Here is a 24,311-nt window from a genome sequence, read left to right as displayed (position 1 = left end):
ATATGGTGACATTTTTTAAAAACGATGTATTAAATGTATGTACATACATAGCTCGAGCTTTCAGGACGTCACTGGATCGACAAATTACGCGAGTGCGAATAACACGCAAGATATACTTAAAATTGAAAAGGTTAACACCAACTGGGCGTATTATTAAAATTCTCGTTTCTCGAGAATTACGATGCAAAAATTACACGTTAAACATACATTGTATTGTATTCAATTCATTTTTACAATAAATTTCCATACGTTTATTAGGTAGCTATAAAATTGACTGGCTTGAAGGTCTATTTTTACTTATTATATTTCACAAGAATGTTCTTAGTACTTACAAATCCAGTAATTTCATTTCTTAAAACAGTTTTTGTGGCGATCAGTCAAGTGGGTACTACGCAGGTAGTTATAAATTCGTCTTATAATTGAATTCTTGTATAGAATTGTAAAAAGTATTTAATTCACGTTTACGCTTGAATAGCAACAAATACAAAGCGTTTTCGACGGAATCAATAAGCGACGAGACAAAGCTCGTCCGGTAACCGCAAATAGGATAAAAAAAATCAACGTTGAGATATTCGAGATATGAGACATCAATCCTGGCCACTTTTACTATTATTCATTTAGCCAAAAAGCTCAACAATCGACTCCAAATTGAATCGAACCTTCTTTTTAACCAAACCGAATCGAAATTCCGGCGTCATGCGCGAATGAAAAAATTCGGGTAAAGATCTCGATTTAGAGGTTAGCGTCGCTTCTGGTTTTTTTGACGCGAAAAGGTTAAAACGCGCCGAAAAAATGGCCGACTCGTTTTAGAATAAACAGAGGAAAAAGTTACAATTCGACACGCGCACCGTGAAGGCCACAGAAATATCGGTAAGTCGAAAAACATTTTTTTTTCTATCACTGACCGACGCTTTTATACTTTCAACCCCCCAATCTTAAAAAAAAGTAATTTATACCCAACATTCATTTAATAATTAAAAATAATATAATGCATAACGAAAATCTCATCGATGCAAATTTGCATCACATCACATCAACCGAACCGTATCTTTCGATGAAAATGAGCAATCGAATTTTTATTTACTTTCTACGCCTACTTTTCAAGTCACTTAGAGATGTGTAAGCATAATATTTTTTTCGACGCTTAAAACATCCGTAGTTCGTTAAGTATGTGCCGAATTTCTAAAGCAATTTTACGGGTCTAATTAAAAAGGCTCCCTTTTAAATTTCAATCAAGTCTCGCGTTCTCTCTCTCTTGTTCCCTGTCTATTGGCATTCCGGCATTCCACTCTCTTCAGGATTTTTTCGGCAATTAATCACATTCTTACATTCGGGGAGGTGGGCAGTTAATACAACTGCGGCCTCCTGTCTAACCCCTTCATTTTTTAAAACAAACTCCCCGAACCCCATCCCCATCCGCGGAACGCTTACGCCATAACCTTCGTTTGGATTAACTGCGAAAAATAATATTAATTAATCAGTCCATGATATATTCTCATATTGCGCAACAGAAAATATTAAATATAATACCTGAATCCCTGACTAAAGTGATATAGGTAACGCTAAGGAAATCTTTAAACTAAATGCATACAACAAAAACAGATATACTCCCATTGTGTATTGGAAATATCCAATTCGGTAGTCCTTTTGTTAATTAAGTTTATACACACATTTGTGTGTGTTTCTATCGAATATATATATATATATGTATATCTGTGTATCACGAACGATCGACAAAAAACTAATATTGCCACGGCAACAATAATCTCTTTTGAATAAAAAGAACTAATATTAAACGTAACAGATCAGCGTGATGCAGCAACAATGCAACGGTTTAACAGTGCATCGTTCGTACAATATCTATATACCTAGAATGGGGGCTCCCCGGGTGCAATATAATATTTCTACGAATGTGTATGTAACTATTAGAAAAAAAAATAGGAAATAAAGACCGCAAAGGATCCTCAGATGATGTAGCACATCTGTACGCATACGTAGACCGTAGTCCAATATCGAATGAATCGAAATCGAAAATTGCATCGATTGTTTGTATGTATGTACATATGTACGTATGAATATTGAATTTTCGTTTATATAAAAAAAATCTTCATCCAGTTAACGTCAATCACTTTTAAAAACTATTGTGGTAATATTTCGCTTAATTTACACTGTTTTTGGATTTCATTGTTGTTGACCAGAATGGCGTTTAATAACGATGCGCAGAACGCTTGTAACAATGATTCGACAAAACGCCAACTGCAGTAGCTGCAACTGAATGTTTTTTCACATGCTCCACACGATAGAGGTGTCGTCAATAAGTGGCTTTCGAATCAAACCACTTATAATTTTTAAATCCAACCAAACATTTCGAAGCTCAAATTTGAACGGCTCTCTCGTGTTGATTTTCAACCGAAATCGTTCGAAAAAGGTTGTCAATCTCACATTCATGTTTACTTTTTTTAATATCATCATCCCCCCCTGCAGTTTTTTACCGTATCCTCCCTTTGTGCATCGCCCATGCCGCGACGAAGAATCAAATTGTATCAGCTTTGAAAGTATAATGGATAGGTTTGTGTGAAATTGAATATGACTACTATGAATTGGCAAAAAAGTGCACGCACACAAATGCATACGGACGCGCACACTTCACCGAAGGCCTAAATGATAGTTTAAATTCTACACAATTTGAAAACGAGTCGCCATTTTGTGTATGTACATACATACATATGTTGATGTCGAGGGGTGGAAAAGGATTTTCGTTGTGACGTACGTTTTTTTCGTTTGTTATCGCATTTCTCATACAAAACGTCGGCCATTTTGTCGAGAATTTAATTTGCATATCATTTTCAATACGAAAAAGGATTAGGCCTCTGCAATATTAAAACGTTTCTAAATGATATTAAAATAATCCCCGGGCGAGAAACAAAAGCGTCGCCAGACATTAAACGGGACAGAGTCTATAAACCGTGAAAACCGACAAAACTCATTTGCATAACCAGCAATTTACTTTTTATTTTATATACATATATTTTTTTTTTCAGGTCTATACATTTTATTACGTCGAATAAAAATATTTAGCGAATTCACATTTTGGATATTTAAATTTTGTATGATAAAATTCCCACATGTGAAAAATTCACACATGAAATCCGACGCGCGAATAAAACTCTAGTTGATACAAATTTTTTTATTGCCCCATAAAATCGAATTTTTTATTATGATTACCGCGGAATTCGCAAATTTAAAAAATCCTGAAGGAGAGGAACACAATCACGGCACATTACACGTACACATTATCGTATGATTTAGCGCATTTTTTATAATTATTTCACTTTAATTGATACTAATTTTTAAACATGATCATGTTTATTAAAGCCGAGCGATACATATCGCACATGCAGTCATTAATAAACCGAATAATGTATGCACATGTTAAGACGTAATTTTCACCAATAAAATTTCATCTCACGCCTCACACACTATGCAAAACTTTGCAAATTCTGTACACATTTAAACACGACACCGACTATTTTCGTTCTACAAAAAACACATATTAATAAAACAATCATTAACACATCCTTTTCAAAATCAATTAAGCATATCAAATAATTTCCATCTCTTTTTTTATATTTACTTCATTCAAAGTGTGCGCATTCGTTTCATTTTTGTGCGATGCCGTTATGCAGTGTTTAATGAACTCCTTCGCGGCACAACACCGGCCAGGAAAAAAAAAGATAATTAAAATTTACGGTGGTAAAAATACATTTATATATGTATATATGTATAAGACAGACAGATGAAAAAAAGACGCAGAATGAAAGAAGGTGAAGAAGAAGAATAGTGGTCGAACTTGACCCGTGCCGGTCAAAAGTCTCTCTTGGATATTGGGCCGCTTCGTAAGCCTACCATCAAAAATACACACACACGTGAACTTATCTTATGTATATATTATATACACATATGTATATACTACAACATCCACACGTACTAATGGTATTATTAAAACGTCTTCCTAATTACACCTTACATCAATCAGACGTGAAATGCTCCATTCCCGGCTTTTGTTTGCCACCATTCGAACGAATTGTACGAAATCATTGCGGTCGGATACGATTTTGAATCGTCAGATATGAAATGCTAACATAAATATAGACGTAAATAATATTCCACTCACTCTTTAAAATTATTTTATCATATATTATCTAAATTAAAATCTCAAAATGTTAACCTAACAACCGATACAATAAGATTTGAATACAAACTTCGACCATTCCTAATTGCGGAAATTTTCGCAATTTTTTCACATATGGCAGCAAAACAGCAATAAATTAACTCCTCGTAAATAATATGTTGCATATAATTTATGAGTATGCTCTTACAATTACATATGTGTATTCCGACACATTTATTCGTAATAAATGTACGAAATACAATTTATACGCACAGTGCCATGAATTACACCCTTACTTAATCAAACATTGCGATTAATTATTGTTTCAACGGTACAGTCGGAATTTCGAAGGTTGTTATCATTGGATCATTTGGAGCTTGGGCGCTAGTATTTAGGCAGGGTCCGTTTGGAGATTTCGAATGTTTGAGAAGCGGCGATTTCGCGTAAAGTAGATGTACACATGTGGCGTATCGACAGGGATTCTGTGCGTCTGATATGTGATGACTGCGGTAATGACAGGGCGGCTCGTTGCCCGGAGTGTGCCTAGCTGAAACCGAACCATTATCCGACTCGGCCAACAAAGGAAATCACTCACAATCGATTCGACCGATCGAACGCTGATTGCTCCGCTCTCTTACAATCGACAAAAGCGAAAATGATCAGTCACCGATCGAGGAGGTGAGAGAAAAAAAAATTAATAAAAAAAATCAAAAAACAAACCGGCACTCGGCATACGCATTGCATTGGAAGCGCACATGCAAGCTAAATATGTACATATGTACATACATAGGTACCTCATTCCTTTCGAATATCAAGAACTGGCTTTGTTTGTCGAACGAATTAAAAATAATTTTCCGAATTGTTTGTATGGTAAATAAATATTTATAATATTAATTATTGAAAGATGTTTTGCGATCGACGCGTCAAACGAATGTAAAAAGCTCAACATTCGTTGAACGTTCTGTAAATGTTTACGTAAATTTTTTTACAAAGATGTGATTTATTATTTAACACATTCAATCAGAACACTTTTGATTACATTCACAGTAAATCAAATATATGTAGGTTTTCTTTAGGTATACAAAATTATCTAAGCAGAGAAATCTACTCAAAAAAGACTTTCCTACCAGTTGAAAATTGTATTTTTAAATCAATCTGAATTAAATTGAATTATTATATGCATATTAGAATGATCATTAATTTGTTGTAAAATTTTATTTTTTTTCGTTATTTTTCAATTTTAATGAAAATTATAAAAAAAATAAAAATCTTCAGCATAGGAAGACCACTCTAATGTACACATGTACATATGTATAGGTAAACGCATTATATTTATTTATTTATTTAAATGGTCATTAAAAACGCATAATTAATAGTAGCTACAATAAAAATATCAAATAAACAGATTACATAGTATGGAATGTCTTGCATTTAGAGCAAGCACCAATATATTTATAAGAACCAGCCGTATATAACATCCCTGCGAGGCCCAAATGGAAGAGTGAAGATCAAAATTTCACTCATACATCACATACAATTACAAAAATAAGGATGAGCGCAGGCTACTAGACAGATAGGTTAAAATAATCTACGCTCACTATATACATACATATGTACATATATACATTGTACATACAGTGTATGTATATAAATATATCAAAGCCACATCTATTTAAGTTAAGTTAAATTAAATATTTCTTTAAAAAAATCAACCTGTTTTTAAATCAAACCAATGCCTAAAAGTCGATAAATATATAATAGGAAGCAAATGGTAGGAAATACTAAATATGTATATAAATATTATTTTTCCGTAATTTTTAACTGAAGGGACGGTTAATATACATATTTGATACACAATCCCATAGCTTTCATCTAATTTTAAAAATAATCATTAGACAAAAAAGGTCAAGGGCTTTTGCGAAAAATAAAAGCAACTCACATTCATTAGGGCGCAGACAGAAACACGATGTGGTAGGCAAACATGTTTTTAGATAGTGTTTTAGACGAGTTTTTAGACATGTAAAAAAAACGCTAGCACGCCTGATCTATACTATGGCGATCCAGGCCAAAACTCAACCCAACGAGTGAGATATTTTGTCCTTTTATTGACATAAGTTTGACAATCTAATATATAATTTCGAAAGAGACTGTATGTAAGTTTGTACGTATTCTTTGTTGGAAAAAGAAAACAAGTCAAAGTTTCTATGACCGTCGGTCGATTCGATCGATTGAATATTATTTTTTTTTCGATTCAAATAAATTTAATAAAAAGACATATGAATATTTACTATTAGATTCGCCATGTTTAAGCTGTTTATATTACAAATACTGAGCGAAGCCGGGTAAAACAACTAGTGAACGATAACTATGATTCTCATATTTGAAGAAATGTAAGAGAAACTTGTCAAAATAATAAGATCGTACGAACTAACAATGACATGAGGATACACCCATCACAACTGGAGTCTATCTAAACATGATTCAGTATGTCTGCGCCTTAAATTTAATGAATACATCACACACACACACACACATACAAACACTTATTTAATTTACTATGCCAAAAATTGTGTCGATAGATAAAAGCTCCAAATAACAATTCCGCATAGATATGATATAAATTCAATATAAAAAATGCAGATGTCTCGTTACAGCCGAGAGCTCCCCGTTGAGATCTCACCGACTAAACGAAAATTAATAAAATATGTCCGATAACGTGTTCGACGCTATCAATCAATAAACCTGCATATACACACACACACATGTACACGAATGAATACACTCGTATGATACACGGCTAATAAGTGGGAGCAATATGGAGCCACTCGAGTCGTCGAACAGCCGGCTTTCCTTTCATCTGGGCGCATGTGAATTCAATAAATTCGTAATTAAGGTGCCACGTCATTTACATTCGGTTTTCTTTCGCGCCCGTTTACTACGAACCCGACCTTTTGTTCGGCGACTGAATAAATTAATTCTTATCCCTAACAAAAAAAAAATACATAAGACACATCTAGTATAGTATGTGTTTAGATGTACATACATACTATATGTATGCATGTATATGTGGCTCGTGCGTGCGAGTGTGTGTATGTAGCTTAACGTGTTAACTAATGACAACGACGCGTTACCGGTTAAATCTACACAGCGATCGAGATCAAAGGTACCGTAAGATGTAATCGTATCAAACCATGATTTAATTGAATCAACGAGCTTTCGAATGTGTCAATGGCATTTAAAACTTGTCGATATTCTGCTGCATTTAATTTTGATTAATGACGTTATTGGGGCCTCTATATATACATATTTGTAATCAAACTGAACGTTATTCAAAACCGATCGAACGAATACCCAAAAATAAACTCATTGATCTTATATATTACAACTATTTGAATCACTGTTTTCTCCTGTTCATACTTTCGTTTAAATTGATAAAAACTAAAAAAATATATATAATTTTAGTACTTATTTTATAGTGAGATTCTGAGCTAGAGACCGCATTACATATGTACATCATAAATTGAAAAATTACTTGAATCTACAAAAGCTTCCACAAACTTTTAATATTGTATGTAGGTACATATTCACCGTCATAATTATTTCCTTTATTTCGAGACATATTTCGCAAAACATTAAATATACGTTTAAAAATATTCAAAAATACTGGTGGCATGAAATGCGTTTATTCTGGACATATTGAATTAAAATAAGTGATACCAATTTGTGAATTAAGTCAAACATAAATAGTGTTTTTGGAACTGAAAATTGGACTTCCGCCACTTTCAAATAGAAAGACTAATAGATAAATTTAATAAATATATTGGAGTTATCTATGTCGTAAAAAATATTGTGGTGTTATTATATCGAACACGGTCAAGTGGGCAAAAAGCCCTTCTAGGTGACCTTATAATATGTACCTAATTCAAAACGAAATGCCAAAATAAAAATTACACAGTAGCTAGAAAAGGAACAAATACACTTCCACAATTATCTAGATCGTAAAGAGTAATTTTGCAAAGCTACAAAAGTCATTTATAGTGTACAAATAAATGTTTACACAAGCTGATGAAATCATTTCAATTTGCTTTGATTCATCAATGCTTATTTGAAATATCATGAGTTAAAATTTCACTTCGCAGAAGTATGTATGTGTACGTTCGTTTAGCAAAGTACATAATAACTTATATACGGGGTCAAAACTCCCGGAGCCGTCTCTGTAGAAGGTGAGCCGAGAGATAACAAGGATATTGACATTAATTCGGTGGCAAAAATGTGGGGCAGTGCCCGGTCGATACAGCCTACATACCGAGAGCAGAAGGGGCGACCCTGTTTCCATGGGGCCTCCGCAACCCCATGCTACAGAAGAAGGAAGGGGAGGGCTATTATTGCGCCTATGGGATATCGTGACCGTGAAAAGATTCGCCTTAATCCGCAGAAAGCAGAGGTCTTCAACCGCATTCAATTTGTATCGAAGTAGCGATTTGTTTGAACTGCGTTGAAGTTTACGACTAGAGAGGCGGCACGAAAAAAATAATAAAAACAAAAAAAAAAACACAAAAAGATGTAGAAGCGATCTTCCATTCTGCTTTTACGATCCGTTTATGCCCACTCAACAACCCAGAACTGCAATCGAATCTCCGATCTGTCAAACCAAACTATGCTCGGAGTTTTACGATTGGATCCCGGCGCAATTAAAAAGTGAGTAACATTGTTTCAACCTTTTGAAAAACGAGAAATAAAACACTTGCGCGAAATACGCAATATAATAATAATTGGGGGGGGTGGTTGCAGTTGTGAAATTACAAAGAAAATTATGCTCGAGCACCGAAACGGTTAGTTGTTCGGTGAGACTGATTATGATTTATGTACCGTGCCAGATAAGATTTCTAAATTTGCGTTCACAGAAACAAAAAAAAGTGTTTTATATTCAAAACGGAACACTTTGTACACAGTGCGCGTAACATGTTAAAAGTATGATTAAATTAAAGAAACTAGTTTTTTTTTTGGCGTAAATTATTATTTTTTTATATATACCTACATTATTTTATACGTATAAAATTTGCGTACATGTACAACAACGGCATTCGATACTTTCGGGTTAGCGAAACAAGATGATGTTACGATTGTTATAGTGGTGATTTAGTATGAAATTGCACCGCAGACACGTCAATTAAACATATTCAAATATTATTCATAGCCTGTGAAATTATAATTAAACGTTAATTGGGCGGTTAGGCGCAAAAGCGGACCAAGCCCAAGCAAGAGAAAAACGGCGGCAACTATTTAAAAAAAATATATTTTATTTTAATACTTTAATCCGAAAAAATATCAAGTGTAATGCAAAATTCAATTCGAAATTAAAAACTGCACTTCATTACATTATTTACTACTTACGATAAAAGCGTCAGATAATTGTGCCTCACCCGATACTAAAAAGCAAACGTTCCCCAATCTGTTGCACAATTTATTCACATTGGTATTTATGAAACAATAAACCCTTCTGATCAGCAGGGAAGGGGAGGGATGGAATGTATCTTGTTTTGGAGTTATTAAGGACATCCCAAGACAAGATTTATGACTAACGATTGAAACATTTCCTCTCGGGAGAGACCACCGTTTCGGGATCCCCGTATAATTGCTTAACAGCACTCCTCATGAGATCCCCTTTTTATTATTATTTAGAATCGTTTTTACGATTGTTAAATAATAAAATAAATATACCTAAGCAATAAAAAAAAAACTAGAGCGCAAGGTGTTCGAGCTGAACCTCCAATCGAAATTTGCGGTCTTGTTAGACCGGTGTTTCCATAAAGTAAAGCTATTTGCAAGTTTGTAACTCATTTTACTACAAAACATTCAATAACAGCTTCTTTCAACATTTGAATTATGGACGAATGTACAATGAAATTCTACTCTAATCATCGACCCATCTTACTATTTATTTACTTATAATCTACACCCCAGTTTTCGCCGTTGAAATTAATGTTCGTTCAAACGATTAATTTCTAAAATGACACATCGAGCGTAATTTTTCATTTCTGATTATGACGCTTAATAATAATATTAATCGTTCGCATCGAGCCGAGTTTAAAGAGCGCGTAGAACAGTGTATAAACACACTGGAACACTATCAAGATAAAATCCGTTATGCGTACGATTTATTATTTCAAACCGGCCGTTTCAAAGACACAATACCCAGAGAGAAAGAAAGAGAGGTTAATCCATTAGAACACGAACGGGCCATTGTTTCAAATGATAATTAGACGCTTAATGGTATCAAATTATATATAAATAACACACGCGGAAACGTTCTAAATTTTCGGAAACGAAAACTCCCCGAGACCGGACCAAATTCTCTAACAAATGAGAATGATAATAATAAATCAACACCAGACCATTTTTATTGTTTTAAACTTGACATTTATCATTGCTACCGATCTACATTTCCCAGATATTATTACCCACTAACTAATTCACCGGTGTGCGCTCAAAGTTTCGTTTCGACTGTGAACGGGTCAATTTCAAAATTTTCTCCAATTACATCAAATTAAAAAATTGTTTATAAATAAACGACTTCATCGTGATATGTTGATACAAATCGAACAAAAAAAATCATCACACGGTACGATTTTATATAAGATTCAATACATATAAAAACGAATTGAGTACTTCCGGTTATCAAACATTGACCAATATTTTTCGATATTTTCTACGGTACTTCTTGTACTCCACTAGTATGCATCTGTATATACATATAATAAGTTTCCTGTGTATGTAAGTGATGTAATTTAAAGGAAATTTCAATGTCTGCAGACAAATGTTACATAATTCAAAACAAAATGATTGAAATTACATCAAGCATAGAATCAAAATTATAAGTTGATATATGTATATGTATGTACATATAGTAATAAAAATGATATATGCAGATTGAAAACATATCAAAATTATATCAACAATAAGAAAAATATTATAAAAAAATTACGATCACACAGAGTTTCAGAATTGTATTAATTTCTGCATAGAAAAATGTGTGAAAGTACATACATATATGTAGAATATTTCAATAGAACTACAAACATTTCAAAACACGTGCCGTATCACAATTAATAAAAAATAAAATGAAAAAAAAATAACATAAAGCAACGAACAATTGACGAATAGCGTTATATTATTTTTAATTATCGCATACACTTACACCGCTTTGGTTACAATTACACGCAATAACCGACGATATTTATTGCTATTTTTATAGAGGAAAATTGGCCGAAAAAGTACACGGACCCATTTCCATTATTTTAACATAAAAATCGTAAGATAAGCCCGGTCAGAGTTATTAATTTTATCTGTCGGTGTGATTCGATCCACGCCTATGAATTGTTTAAACGGCGATGGGTGGGTTTATGTAAGCCTGAAAGATCCCTTTGTTCCGCAAAATTACAATAAGAAAATAGCGCTCACAACAACAAAAAGACCATCATTCGAATAATTGTGTAATGTATTCATTTGGAAACGTATGCATATTACATACATATGTATTTACGGTAACGGCAAATTAAAAGTCGCTCTTGCGTGACGATGTCTGTGTGTGTATATGTATGTATGCAATGCAAGTAACACGATTGTTTAATAATAAATGTTACTTCAATAAGACGTAGAAAAGAGCGTGAAGAAAATAAAAATACGAAAACAAACTAGTTTTTTTCCACCTGCGACCGCAGCACTGGTTTTCAAATGTAATTTATTCCCTAGGAAATATCATATTGTTTTGTATGTGAATCTGAGATCTCTATGGGAAAAAGACGAACACGTACAGAAAAAAAATATTATCGACCGAAGTTAATTTTAATATCATAATTTCACTCGAAATTATGATATTAAAAAAATAATTTAAAATCAACAATAAAAACTGACTCGTCAATTTATCGGCTTTTGCTACTCATTCGTTAACAACTTCAAAAAAACAAAAAAGAAACGTTAATTAGCACTTGGAACACTTACACACGGACACTAGCTCGTGTAATTTTAATTGTTTTTTCGACCAAATTCGCATTGCTTTTTTATGAATAATTAGCCTATGTGCGATTTCTCATATCTAAATACGTGTACATTTATATATACATACATACATATATATATTTACTTCTAATTTAATTTTAATTTAAATGCACGCGTTAATTAATGCGAGACGTTATCGAAATTATGATATATCGCGCGTGAATGAAATTTACGAGCTTCACATTGCGAATTGTTCATTTTTTATTTTTTGATTACATTAAATCTCGATAACATTATGAAAAAAAATCTACAAATCGATATTGTTTGCCAATCAGATATATCTATCGTTTTATAATTACATAGATCTGTTCATAATCAGCATTGTGGGGAAAAGTATATAGATACATACATACATACATACATATATTCCTTAATCTTAACGGTACCCTTAAAGGTACTTAATCTATGCAAAACTTCATATATTTTAAATTCATATATTTTATAAATTTAATATACTTAATATTATCAAACACATCGAGTGTCTAATTCATCATTAATTAAATTAAATTAAATTACTATAAATTTTATTGACATCGTAGGCGCTTACTGCCGTTTTTATCCATTCAAAAATTTGTATTTTAATTGTACACCGACTTCGATGATTTATTCCATCATTGTACTAAATAATTTGCAATATTAAAATCATATCCCTTCAGATTTACATACACACGTATGTAATCACTCATCTCAATGCGCATATATCATTGGTCTAATTAAAGGGTTTCCTATATGCACTACTAGAAAGATGTACCTTCGTGCTGTACATTGTAGGTACGTAATTGCATACGTACGGCTCTCAATTATCACCAGAATCACTCCCAGTGTAATAATTCCGGAAAAATGTACAGTAAAACGATGCAACGCTTTCCGGTCATCTGGCAATTACTATTCGAATGCGTAAAATGAATTTTTATTGTCGATTAGCGTAACAATTCGTAGTGGGTGAAATACTTACGCGCGAGATCGTTCGCCTCGGAAATCTATTAGATTTTTTTTTCGACTATTTTTAATTATTTACGTCGTGCAAATTTCGAGCACGGCATTTCAGCACTTCTAAGCGACGATTTCGCAATGGCAAAATTTCGCATAATTAATTATTTAATTAATTAAGTGAACCTGTTGTTGGCGTTCGAGATGCGAGCAGTCGGAGCGGAGAGCTCGCGCCGTTCAATAGCCGAAACGTTTAACAGTCGTATCATTAATTAAACAATTAATATGCCGGAGATCATTTTTGAAATGATCATTCGAATCTGAGCCGAAACATCTATCTGAATTATTCATGTGCGTTTGATAAATATGCGTTCGAATTCTGTTGGACGTAAACGCAACGCACAGTTGAAATGTATTAATCATCCAAACGCCACACGCAATTTTACATAGTCGTAATAAACGGTTCTTTTTTTGTGTTTTATCTAATTTTTATTATGATATAAATGATTTCGTTTTCTACGCATAATTTATTATAAATACACACAGTAGTTTTCGTCCGTTTCCGACTCCGACTCCGCCACGAAACGCATCGAATCGTTCTCATTGAGATATCATCGCGTTTAGTGCATATATAAAAAAAAAGTTATTTTTTACGGTCGATTTTACGGTTTATTTGAATTGAGATATAATCAATCTTTTCAACAGACGAATAAACATACTATTCCTATTCGGCTTTTGAAGAAATTCAACACGTGCTTATTTTCAACTTTAAATAATTCGTGTCGCTTTGAACGGACTGACTTCCTACTACATACATATTTGTTTACACGTTTGAGTAAATCGATCGTTGAATTAAATTTATTCACGAATTCGCGCCATTTAATTACAAACATTCAACGAAAAATCTAAACTGTATAATTGACTCATATTTAGTACTAAATAATACCGAGAAATGTTTTTTAATTTATTACTTCTCAAAATTCAAACGTTCTACGATATAAATCAATTTACAAGTAATCAACTCGCCCAGATAAAATCTAGACCAGACAATTTTTTTAACAAATTGATTAATATTTCTAGAAACTCGTCACTGACACACTCATACACAGAGCAAGCAAGTCAGAAAACGGCAAAATGAAATATTGATTCGATTTTTATTATATAAAAATAAACGAGTGTGAAATTTAATTATATAATAACAAATATAATAAATACAGAAGCAAACGTTTAATATTTATAATTTGAAACGTGTCACAAACAACCTTACATTTAATTGAACCTAAATAATATTTATCACCAATCGAGGTCGTCACGATAGAGTGTCGGTTTAAATCCAATATCAAGTCTGATTATACATACAGACGTAAGTATATAAAATAGATGAAAACACATGATACATAGTACCCAAACCACCAGCTGATTCATAAATACTTGTAACTCATAAATACATACACAGTAAATTAATTAATATTGATTTATATATATCACCACAAACTTAACACTTGATCGAAAATTAACTGTTCAGTTGGGTTTATTTTCCATAGTTTTCTAAACCAACAACCATACAGCCTACACTGTTAATGCCACTGCATACATACATAGATACGACCTCGCACTCGTACGAAATATCAAAATTAAAATAATAAAATCATACTTTAATAATATTCACACCGATCATATTATATATAACTCACGGCGAAGCCGACAATAAACTTTCACACAATCACGACGAAACATCAACACCTCGCAATAACTTTGACCTTATCGTGCATCTGTCTCGCTCGCACTAATCCGCCAAATCATCACCGCACAAACAACCGAAAAGCGTGTAGATAAATTTGGTCTACGACCGATTTCGTTGAATGGCTCTACGATTTTAATTTCGCCCACTTTGGGGCTCGCGAGCCGCCTTCCGACACTCTTAACCCATTGTCCGCCGACACAACGGCCCGATTATCGCCGCACAATAAACGGAGAAGGGTAAAAAAATTGTTATCACAGACCCGTAGAAGGCACCATCGATCAGGCCGGCGCGTATTATTGAGCTGTCACAGCTAAAAAATCAATATTCTACGTGTTCGCATCATAACAACAACACCCATGTAAGATGGGCCAGACGTGCTCTGATCTTCCCGGTCCGAAACCAGAGCTACGATCGGCTCTTCTTTTTATTTTACTTATTTTTTATTATCTTATTCACCCCCCATTCTATTGCTGATTCTTTCTATTACATAATAGATACACACACACACACACACATACGGTAGTACTGTGATAACATGTTGAACTATAATGAAGACGCTCGTACATATATTATTAGATCGGTATTAGCTATACTAGAATGCACTAGCTATTGACCTTCACGCTTCGCGGTAATTATATCCAAACATATATATGTACATACGTATATATGCATGTAGATTCTGCGCCTAAACTACAGTATTCGTATCCATAAGTGTATTAAATTATAAATAGATCAATCGATAAGATTTTTTCTGAATAAACTATGACGTTATACTATACAAATATGAAGTAAACCCAGACCAAAGAACAGTGAATGTAGATACAAAGAGCAGGTACAACTCAAATGAAAGGTAGCCAGTAAAAGTGTTTTTATACAACAAATGTCTATTTTAAATCATATATATCTTCTAATGCAAAAACAGACGACTTTTGACCACATTACAAATCAACGCACTGGGCGAGGTTCGTGGCCTCATTTGAGGGTCTTAAAGAGTGATGAATGATGCTAGTTTCAAGATCCAAAGATACGGACAAAGATAAAACTAATTATAAGTTATTCTATTATAAATATTTTTACAAATCCGAAGTAGGCTGTATGAGAATGTGTGAAGTTATGGCATTTTTTGATCATAATCCGATTGTAAATTTAAATTATACAGAAAAATGAACACGTATGTATGTATGTGGAATTGTATTATTTTGAAATATGTAAACATTCACTAGTAACGCCCTGTATATTTCGTTAAAATATTACGATACGTAGCGATAGTGTGCTTGCAAACTTGCTCTACATATTTATACGTATATTATTTAAATAAGCCGAGCAACGAATACAATAAGCATTATTTATGCACAATAAGTAATCGTTTAAATTCGCATTTCGTAGCAAATTTTCAAAAACGGAACATAAAACAACAATAATAAAAAAGAGACAGAGAGAAAGAGAGAAACCGTTGAATGTGTGCATTGAGGTTGACCGCAAATTTCAGCGTGGCAATTTTTAAAGTGATCATATACATACATATGTATGTACATACGTATACTCACTTATGCTTGTGTGAGGCGAGTAGTGCGTTTGTTTCGATACGAAATTAAATTAAACGGAAATTCGACCTTGCAATCGGTTATTTGCGACATTTGCATAATTGCCATAGGTAGTGGGTAAAATACGCATGGAAACGAAAAAAAATTGTTCGTACATATGTTATTACTACATGCGCTTTTTCTTTCGACGTCTCTGTGTATAAATTACAGTTACGAATTCCATTCAGGACCCGAACGAACTAATTTCAACCCGTAAGCCAATTCAGCCCCCTCTGAACTAAATTGCTTACAATACATAAAAAACTAAGAATTTGATATCAAATCTTAATGATACACTTAATGCAATGCACCATTCAACTTCAATTAATAGTAAATTTAAAAAAAATATGTACATACATACACACCTGATTTAAGCGATCTATTCTAATATTTAAATGCGCACTCATTACGTTTTTATTTTCTCATTCCATACACCGACCTTGATTGCAGGCAATTATTTATACGCAGATAAGAGCGCGACTGCTTATAGTATACAAATATATATATATTTTAATTAAATTACATTATCAGTTATATTCAAACTTTACTAACCAAGGCCTCCAAACTTAAGAACATACATACTCAAAGTTATCAACTTACAATTATGTATATAAATGATCACATCATAGATGGAATGGAAGAAATTTTTATTTCCTTGATTACAACGATATTTGTGAAAATAAAAAAAAAACAAATTACGCTTTAAACACTTTTGATTTGAATATATAAAAATATATACATATACATGCATATATATGCAGGTATTCATTTATTGTTTGAAAAACTTAAAAAGGTTCATGAACTTTACGCAAAAAAAATATTTATTTGTAAAATGCGCCGCAGTCGAATTTTTTATAAATTAAACCCGTTTTGAAAAATAAATAAATAGCCTAAAATATATTACCCAAAAATATCATAAAATGTGAACATATGATACAATTTTATATTGTTAAAATCATGTAAAGCTTACACAAAAAATGTACATATGTACATACATATAATAAATAGTGACAGTCATTGATTTCAATATTCTGTTCACGTAATGTTAAAAGACAAAGACCTTACTATTATGTATATTTCAAGTCAACATTTTTCCTTCACGCACCCTACCATTGAGCTCAAGTCTTGGGGATTCGCTATAAAGCGACGGAGACAGAAACGCATTAGAATAGGATTCGATATAGAGATGTCGTAAAAGGTGGAAGTGGGAGTGTCGCTTTGGGGACGCCTTCCGGTGGAATAGGCGTCGCGACGCCTCCGCCTTCCAACCGAACAGTCGTTTTGTACGATTGCGCGCCCATTTCGAATGTACGAATGGTTGGGCGGGGGCGGAGCCCACTTTCCACCCCCTAGAATCCTCCCTCGCATCATCCGGGGGCGCACTTGTTGCTCGACGATCATCCCCCGGCCGGAACCGGAAGTTGAGACGCCGGACCCGGACCGAAAAAAAGCACCAAATGCACCTTCCGTTGCTACGCATAAATACATATGTCCATATATACATACATACATGCATATATGAAAACATCTACTTCGGTATATAATACTATGAAGATCGGCTCGTTGATGCGTATTTATCGACTCGTTAAAAGTCAGAATCGAAAGGTCGCAAACGACATTTTGAATGCGTGACATTTAAGGTTCATAGTCGAGTGCACTGTTGCCAAGCGACCTATACGAATTTGCCACGACCGATTGCCGATCGATTTCGGTCTTTACTTCGTTCATTTAATTCAAACTCCAAATCCGCGATACGAATTAAGCTTTTGCTACCTGCCTTATTTAATATTTTACTTAATATTTGATTAAATCAATATGAATTTTGTAAGTTACTTTCAATTTATTATTGATCTGTAGTGTAAATAACTAAATACCCTCTGTCATTATATAAATATACAATTAATTTTATATTTCATTTGGATCAGAAGCTTTACATTTTAGATACATAATTGTACTTGCCTCTGTGTGGTTTTATTCGAATATATTATATTCAATATATTTAGGTCTGGTAAATAAATGTAATTAGTATAAATTGAACTATGAGTATTTGAAGTATTTACTTAAATTTCAATTTCAAATACTATCAATTAATAAATAAATTCTTTATATATTAAGTGGATTAATTAAAATTTTATTTTATATGAACTCAATAAAAATAATATTGTCTTTATGTACATACATATATATGTATATTAAATATTATGCTTTTAATTAGGTATCACAAATATTAAATAAAAATCGACACTATTATCAATCGTAAATACCAATTATATTCAACATTGACATTTATCGACGTTTGAATGGGCATTATGCGGGTTCGGTAGGCGTTGACGTTCCAGTAAGATAAGAATTGTACAAGAGTTATGGAGATCGCTCGTATTAGATGCTACGATTAATAATAAAATTCCGATTCCGTCAATTAATCAAATGCGCAATCGTTAAACTATTAGCGTAATTAATAAAGGCTAATTGATTATAGTCAATTTCATCGTGTTTCTATCACACACAGCAACGATTAATAACCCCACGATTTATCGAGTTACAAAAGCACATTATACCTAAATTTATTTATACCTATGCACTAATTTAAAAGTAATTAAAAATTGGCAGAATATGTTTACACACATTAGCTAAAAGCCAATGAAATTCCACTGAAAACGTTCGCTTAATTTCGTTCAAACATGCATTTAATATATTGGAAAAGTGATAGGTACGGGTCGGTATGAACGTTCACCCACGTTGTGCTTAAAGTTACCTTAATAAGCAATTGCTGATTTTATAAAGCGCACGCAACATTCGAAAAGTTCCATTGTACAATAACTGAAAATTAAATTAATATGCCGAAATAAAATTTAACGACATTGCAGACTGCTTTCGACACCTACTATCAATTTTTATTTATTTCAAAAAGTTTTGCATTAAAATACAATAATAACAATCTCATAATACCCGCTTATTTTTAGATTATTTTTGTTTGTTAAAATAGATTGCCAACATCGTAAAAGTTGCCCACTTTGTTTTGTACCTTTTTAGCCGATAGAATTTTCGATTTTGCGCGCGGTAGGAGGCTACAGCCTCCACCCGCCACCCCCCGAACCTTAATCCACGTCTAAATTAGTATTAATTGTATGTTGAGATGTTGCTAAATTTACGTGATAAAGAAAACGATCCAAAATCGTCGAACGTGACGTCGAGGAAAAAAAATAAGCACATAAAATCCGTCTTTAATTAAAATTCTGAATCGCAAATTTTAAGGATGGCTCGACACGAACGTTTGTACGGCGATTTTTCAAAAACAGTCTAGGAAATTAAAACGTAATAACGGCCTCAACTACAACGTAATAACATGTGTTGCTTTGTACTAAAAGCAAATATTCATACTTCCCACATTTTTAAATACAGTAAATTTTTTAATATTGTATTTAACAACATCAGAAGGAGTTAAAATATTCTATATATTTTCTTAAATTATACTTATAAAATTATTTTATTCGTGTTCTCTATCTATTTTAGGTGTCAAATACTGTTACAGCGTTACATGGAAAATAATGTTCGTATTAAAAATCCTGTTTTCGCTATTCATATTCTTATGTGAATCATGATCATGAATCGTATTAAAACTATCTGCAATTACGAAACACGGATACATAATGAATATTCAAAATACGTATAAGCATGATAAAAATCCGATATTATAATATAATTTTAATAGTTTAAAATCTTGATTGTGCAATAATAACAAACCTAAGCAGACAGACAGACGCACGTGTAATAAATTCAACACAAAAATTCAGTGCACCTTCAGTAAAAATAACAAAAAGGTGTCTAATTTTAAAATTTAAATACCAATTTCAGTGGACAAAAAAAATCCTATTTAATTATGAATGCACAATTCTAACTAGAAAATTGTGTGAGCGTGTCCTATTAATAAAACGAAAACGTGTGAACGCCTCGCTTTCGGCGAGAATATAATCGCGTAACTGAGATTTATTGTCCCCAAAGATTTAGAGTGAAACCAGAGGGATTTCGCCCCTCGAAAGGACACCTGTAACAATCCAGATAAATCTTTTTCACGATTTCACCCTCCGGTTGACCCTAAGCCCTCATATAACCCAAAACGAAAATATCACCCGCAAAATCGCACTACTACGTACATACATATCATTCCAACGGTGATTACCAAAAAAAAAAAAACTAACTAAACACCGCAACTCGAGTAGGTACATACATACATACATATCTGCAACGTTTAACTTCGAAATACCAACTACGACATTTGCATCGAAACAAAACGAGTGCGATTCGACGTATCATTACGCCCAATTCAATTAGCATTCGAATGCGTTAAAACGCTTTATAACGAGCACCCGACGAAAGCTCGCCGCCGCTATAGCGTACAAAACGAATCATTTGAATAATCGTAAGACAATTATTACAACGGCTCGCTCGAATGAGATTAGAAGTCGTATCTTTATTTTTTTTTGGTTTTATTTGTTACTTCATTTATATGATAATATTGACACGAGCTGTTGAATTGTTAAATACGAAACTTAAATTCACAGTTCGAAAACAACAATTTACAATTGTGAATATTCATAATGAATTTTAGAACAAAGCGTCATATTCAAATCTTATAACCGAATAATTGCTAAAAATTACATAGGAAACAAAACTCGAATTGAAACACAACAATAATGATAACATTACAAAATAAAAACATTTAAACTTATTTGAATAAACAAACCAATGAGTGAATGAATAGCGCCTCCGTGAGAACCACACCATAGGAGGTCGCCTTATTTTTAATCTTTATTTCACACCATTTTTTTTAAATTTATTATATAAAAGATCAATCGCTACATCTTACATTATTGCTTTGTATAAATTTCAATGTGAATTATTAATCAGTTAAAAAACCAAAATAAAAAATAAACAGTTACAGAAAAATTTTAAATTTGAATTTCCTTATAGATACGTCTTCGCTATAAAAAAAATCGTCATAATTCCAAAGAAAGGTCGGATTTTTTTTCCATTCCAACTCAAATATAAGAATTGCGCAACATGCACAATAAGCTAAATCAACATTTACTAATTTCAAAGCGTGGAAACAAACGGTCGCAATTGCTCGTCGCGTGGCCGTCGGCGGCTTGCAACGAACGCGCCGTCACCTGATCCTCACCAATCCAAGTGGAGGCTGTAACCCAAAACCCCTCCGATTTATCATCTCTGTTAGGCAATTAGTGAAGCGAGAAATGCGCTCTGTGCGGCCGGACCGGACCGCCTGCTCTTTCGTCTCTCGTTTATTTGTCTAATAAACATTTCGGCCGTTTTTTCGCATAGCTACCCACCAACGTCCACATACATACATACCCATATACGCATGTACTATTCGACCATACAAAATGCACAATTGAAACATTCACGAGGATAAAACGATACATCAAACAAATCATAATCGTTATTTATTTAAGACCCTCGTTCTTATTTTTACAAAAGGCGCACAACGCGGACCCCGCCGATGCCCGAAATAATGAATTAGAACCTTTTTATGCAGTCTACACACATAGGTATTTTCCCAACATCAACACAGTCGGCATAATAATAATAATAATAATAATAACAATAACAACAACAACAACGTCAAAATACACATCCATATGTAGAGGCATGTGGGGTATCACTGTGGCATAGAACATTGGAAACGATCTATCCAATCTCACCGGAGATAAACCTTGATGAGATTTCTAACTACCTGACTCCTACGGGGGGATACGAGGTCCGATCTCATTTACTATGACAGCTTTTTAATTATTTAGAATTGGTACTAATGCACACACACACACACACACACACACACACACTTACACACATACACCCCACACGGACCACACTCATACACACACTATAAACGTGCATACAATACAATGCAAACTAAAAAAAAAAGTTATAATAAAAATAAAATAAAAACAACCGAACGGGATTTTCGAGAACAAATGCGAGGTCGCAAGGAGCGGCGTATTAGGCCTAAGAACTGCATACATACAAATGCATACATATAAAATACGACATCGTCGAAGAGGTGAATTTCCGCATAAAATTTCCACCCAAAGTAAAAATTAGCCGTTTAAAAATGCACACGGCGAACGATGCAATTAAACCGGGCGCATCAATTATTAACAACGTCCTAACCTCGTTTTCTTCGCGCGCGCGAAAAACAACCCTTTCATTTTTGCACCCCGCTCCCACCCCACTTCACCGCGGGCGTAAATTGTTAAATTAAGTGTCCCCCGACAGACGGACCGTCATAAAAACGTGGACGTATACTACATATGTATATATATATATATATTTTTCGAGAGATGTGATATTTTGACATATCTATCTATATCAGTCGTCACTCGATATGGCAGTGGCATAATGAGAGGGTTGGTGCGGGTTTGTGGGCGGTGGTGGTGGTGGTTGGTAGTGGGTGGTGGAACGCGATGGGCGCGCACGTACCTGGCCGTGGTGCAGTCCCTGTAGAGCACGTCGAAGTCCTTGCAGGAGAGCAGCTTGCAGCGGTTGACGCCGGGCTGGATGGCGCCGAGGCCGCGAAGGATGCGAACTTGCTCGACGTTGCACACGAGCGGCACGATGTCGAGCCGCTTCAGCTTGGTGTAGACGGTGTGCAGGCCGCCGACCAGGTGCTTCAGGAAGAGCTCGAAGGCCTGCGGCAGACAGAGCATGGTCTCGCCCTGGATGATGAAGGCGGCCACCTTCTGGCCGCGGTAGTCGACGAGCTTGCACTCGTTGGCGGCGGGATCGGACGAGGAGATGGGCGGCGGGCTGTTGTAGGAGCGCGGAGGCGCGTGGTGGTGCGCCGCGGCCATCAGCTCCAGCGGAGACGCGTGGTGCATCATCTGCAGCGAACCCAGCAGGCCCAGGCCGGGGGGCGGCAGGTGGGGCAGGCGCGGCGGCAGCAGACCTCCGGGCACTCCGACTCCGGCGGGGCTCAGCGGCAGCAGCGGCGCCAGCGGGGATCTGCGTCGCTGGTCCGGCGGCGGGGTTCGGTGCGAGTGGGGGTGCGAATGCGATTGCGAGCGGTCGCTGTGAGAACCTCGCGACGCGCTTCGCTCGCTGCCCGAGGACGCGGAGTCCACGGCGGGCTCCATGGGGCGGCGGGCACGACTGGCGCGCGGCGCGCCGCCACCACCAATAAATAAAACGCGCGCGCGCGGGCGGTACACTGCCGCGCCCGCTGCCCTCCGATTGGTCGCCGTTCTCCCGCTCGCCCCCGATTGGTCGCCGGCCGTAGCGCCGCCTACTCGCTTTCCCCCCCCCGCCGCTCCGCCGCCCGCAATCGATATGTACAGATATGCAACCGATCGCGATATCGAGACGCTGCCGACTGCCGAGTGCCGTGCATGTGTGGCCGACCCTCTCGGATCCGAGACGAACTGAGCGCGTCGAGCCACGAGCGACGCCTTCTTCCAATTCGAAACACTATTAAAACTTCACACCACCCCCCCCCCTCCCCCCCCCCCCACCCGACCCTACGGCCATTGTGGGGGGTTGGAGGGGTGGATTTCCTCCCCGCCCCTTGGGCAGACAATTAAAAGTGATCGTTTCGCGGCGTCGCGTCGCGACCTACCTCTTGTTTACTCTCCGTACTTCTATGATTAGGAACTACATATGTAGATATCTATGCACTTTTTGATTTACGTTCAATGAAAGCACTCGTCTTAGAGATGGATCACCGTCTCGGACTCGTAAAAGAAAAATCAAATAAATTGATCAGAGATTTTTTCTATTCAAACAGAGTTTGCCGACTCTTTCAGTACTTTTA

General features: G+C 35.1%; 1 protein-coding gene across 2 annotated transcripts in view; it reads right to left on the bottom strand.

Annotated features, from left to right (window-relative positions):
* Window positions 1-23,967, bottom strand: part of dac (dachshund family transcription factor) — a 201,211-nt gene extending 177,244 nt beyond the window's left edge. Inside the window, exon 1 of one of the 2 annotated variants that reach the window (XM_077430530.1) lies at window positions 22,985-23,967. In XM_077430530.1, coding sequence (XP_077286656.1) covers window positions 22,985-23,637 — 653 coding nt within the window. In that variant the 5' untranslated portion in view covers window positions 23,638-23,967. The remainder of the gene's footprint in view (window positions 1-22,984) is intronic. The other variant, XM_077430531.1, reaches the window with a different exon arrangement.
* Between the last annotated feature and the right edge of the window lie 344 nt (window positions 23,968-24,311).

Source organism: Arctopsyche grandis, chromosome 5 (assembly GCF_051622035.1).
Source record: "Arctopsyche grandis isolate Sample6627 chromosome 5, ASM5162203v2, whole genome shotgun sequence".
Taxonomy (NCBI): domain Eukaryota; kingdom Metazoa; phylum Arthropoda; class Insecta; order Trichoptera; family Hydropsychidae; genus Arctopsyche; species Arctopsyche grandis.
This window is presented reverse-complemented; position numbering and strand designations above follow the sequence as displayed.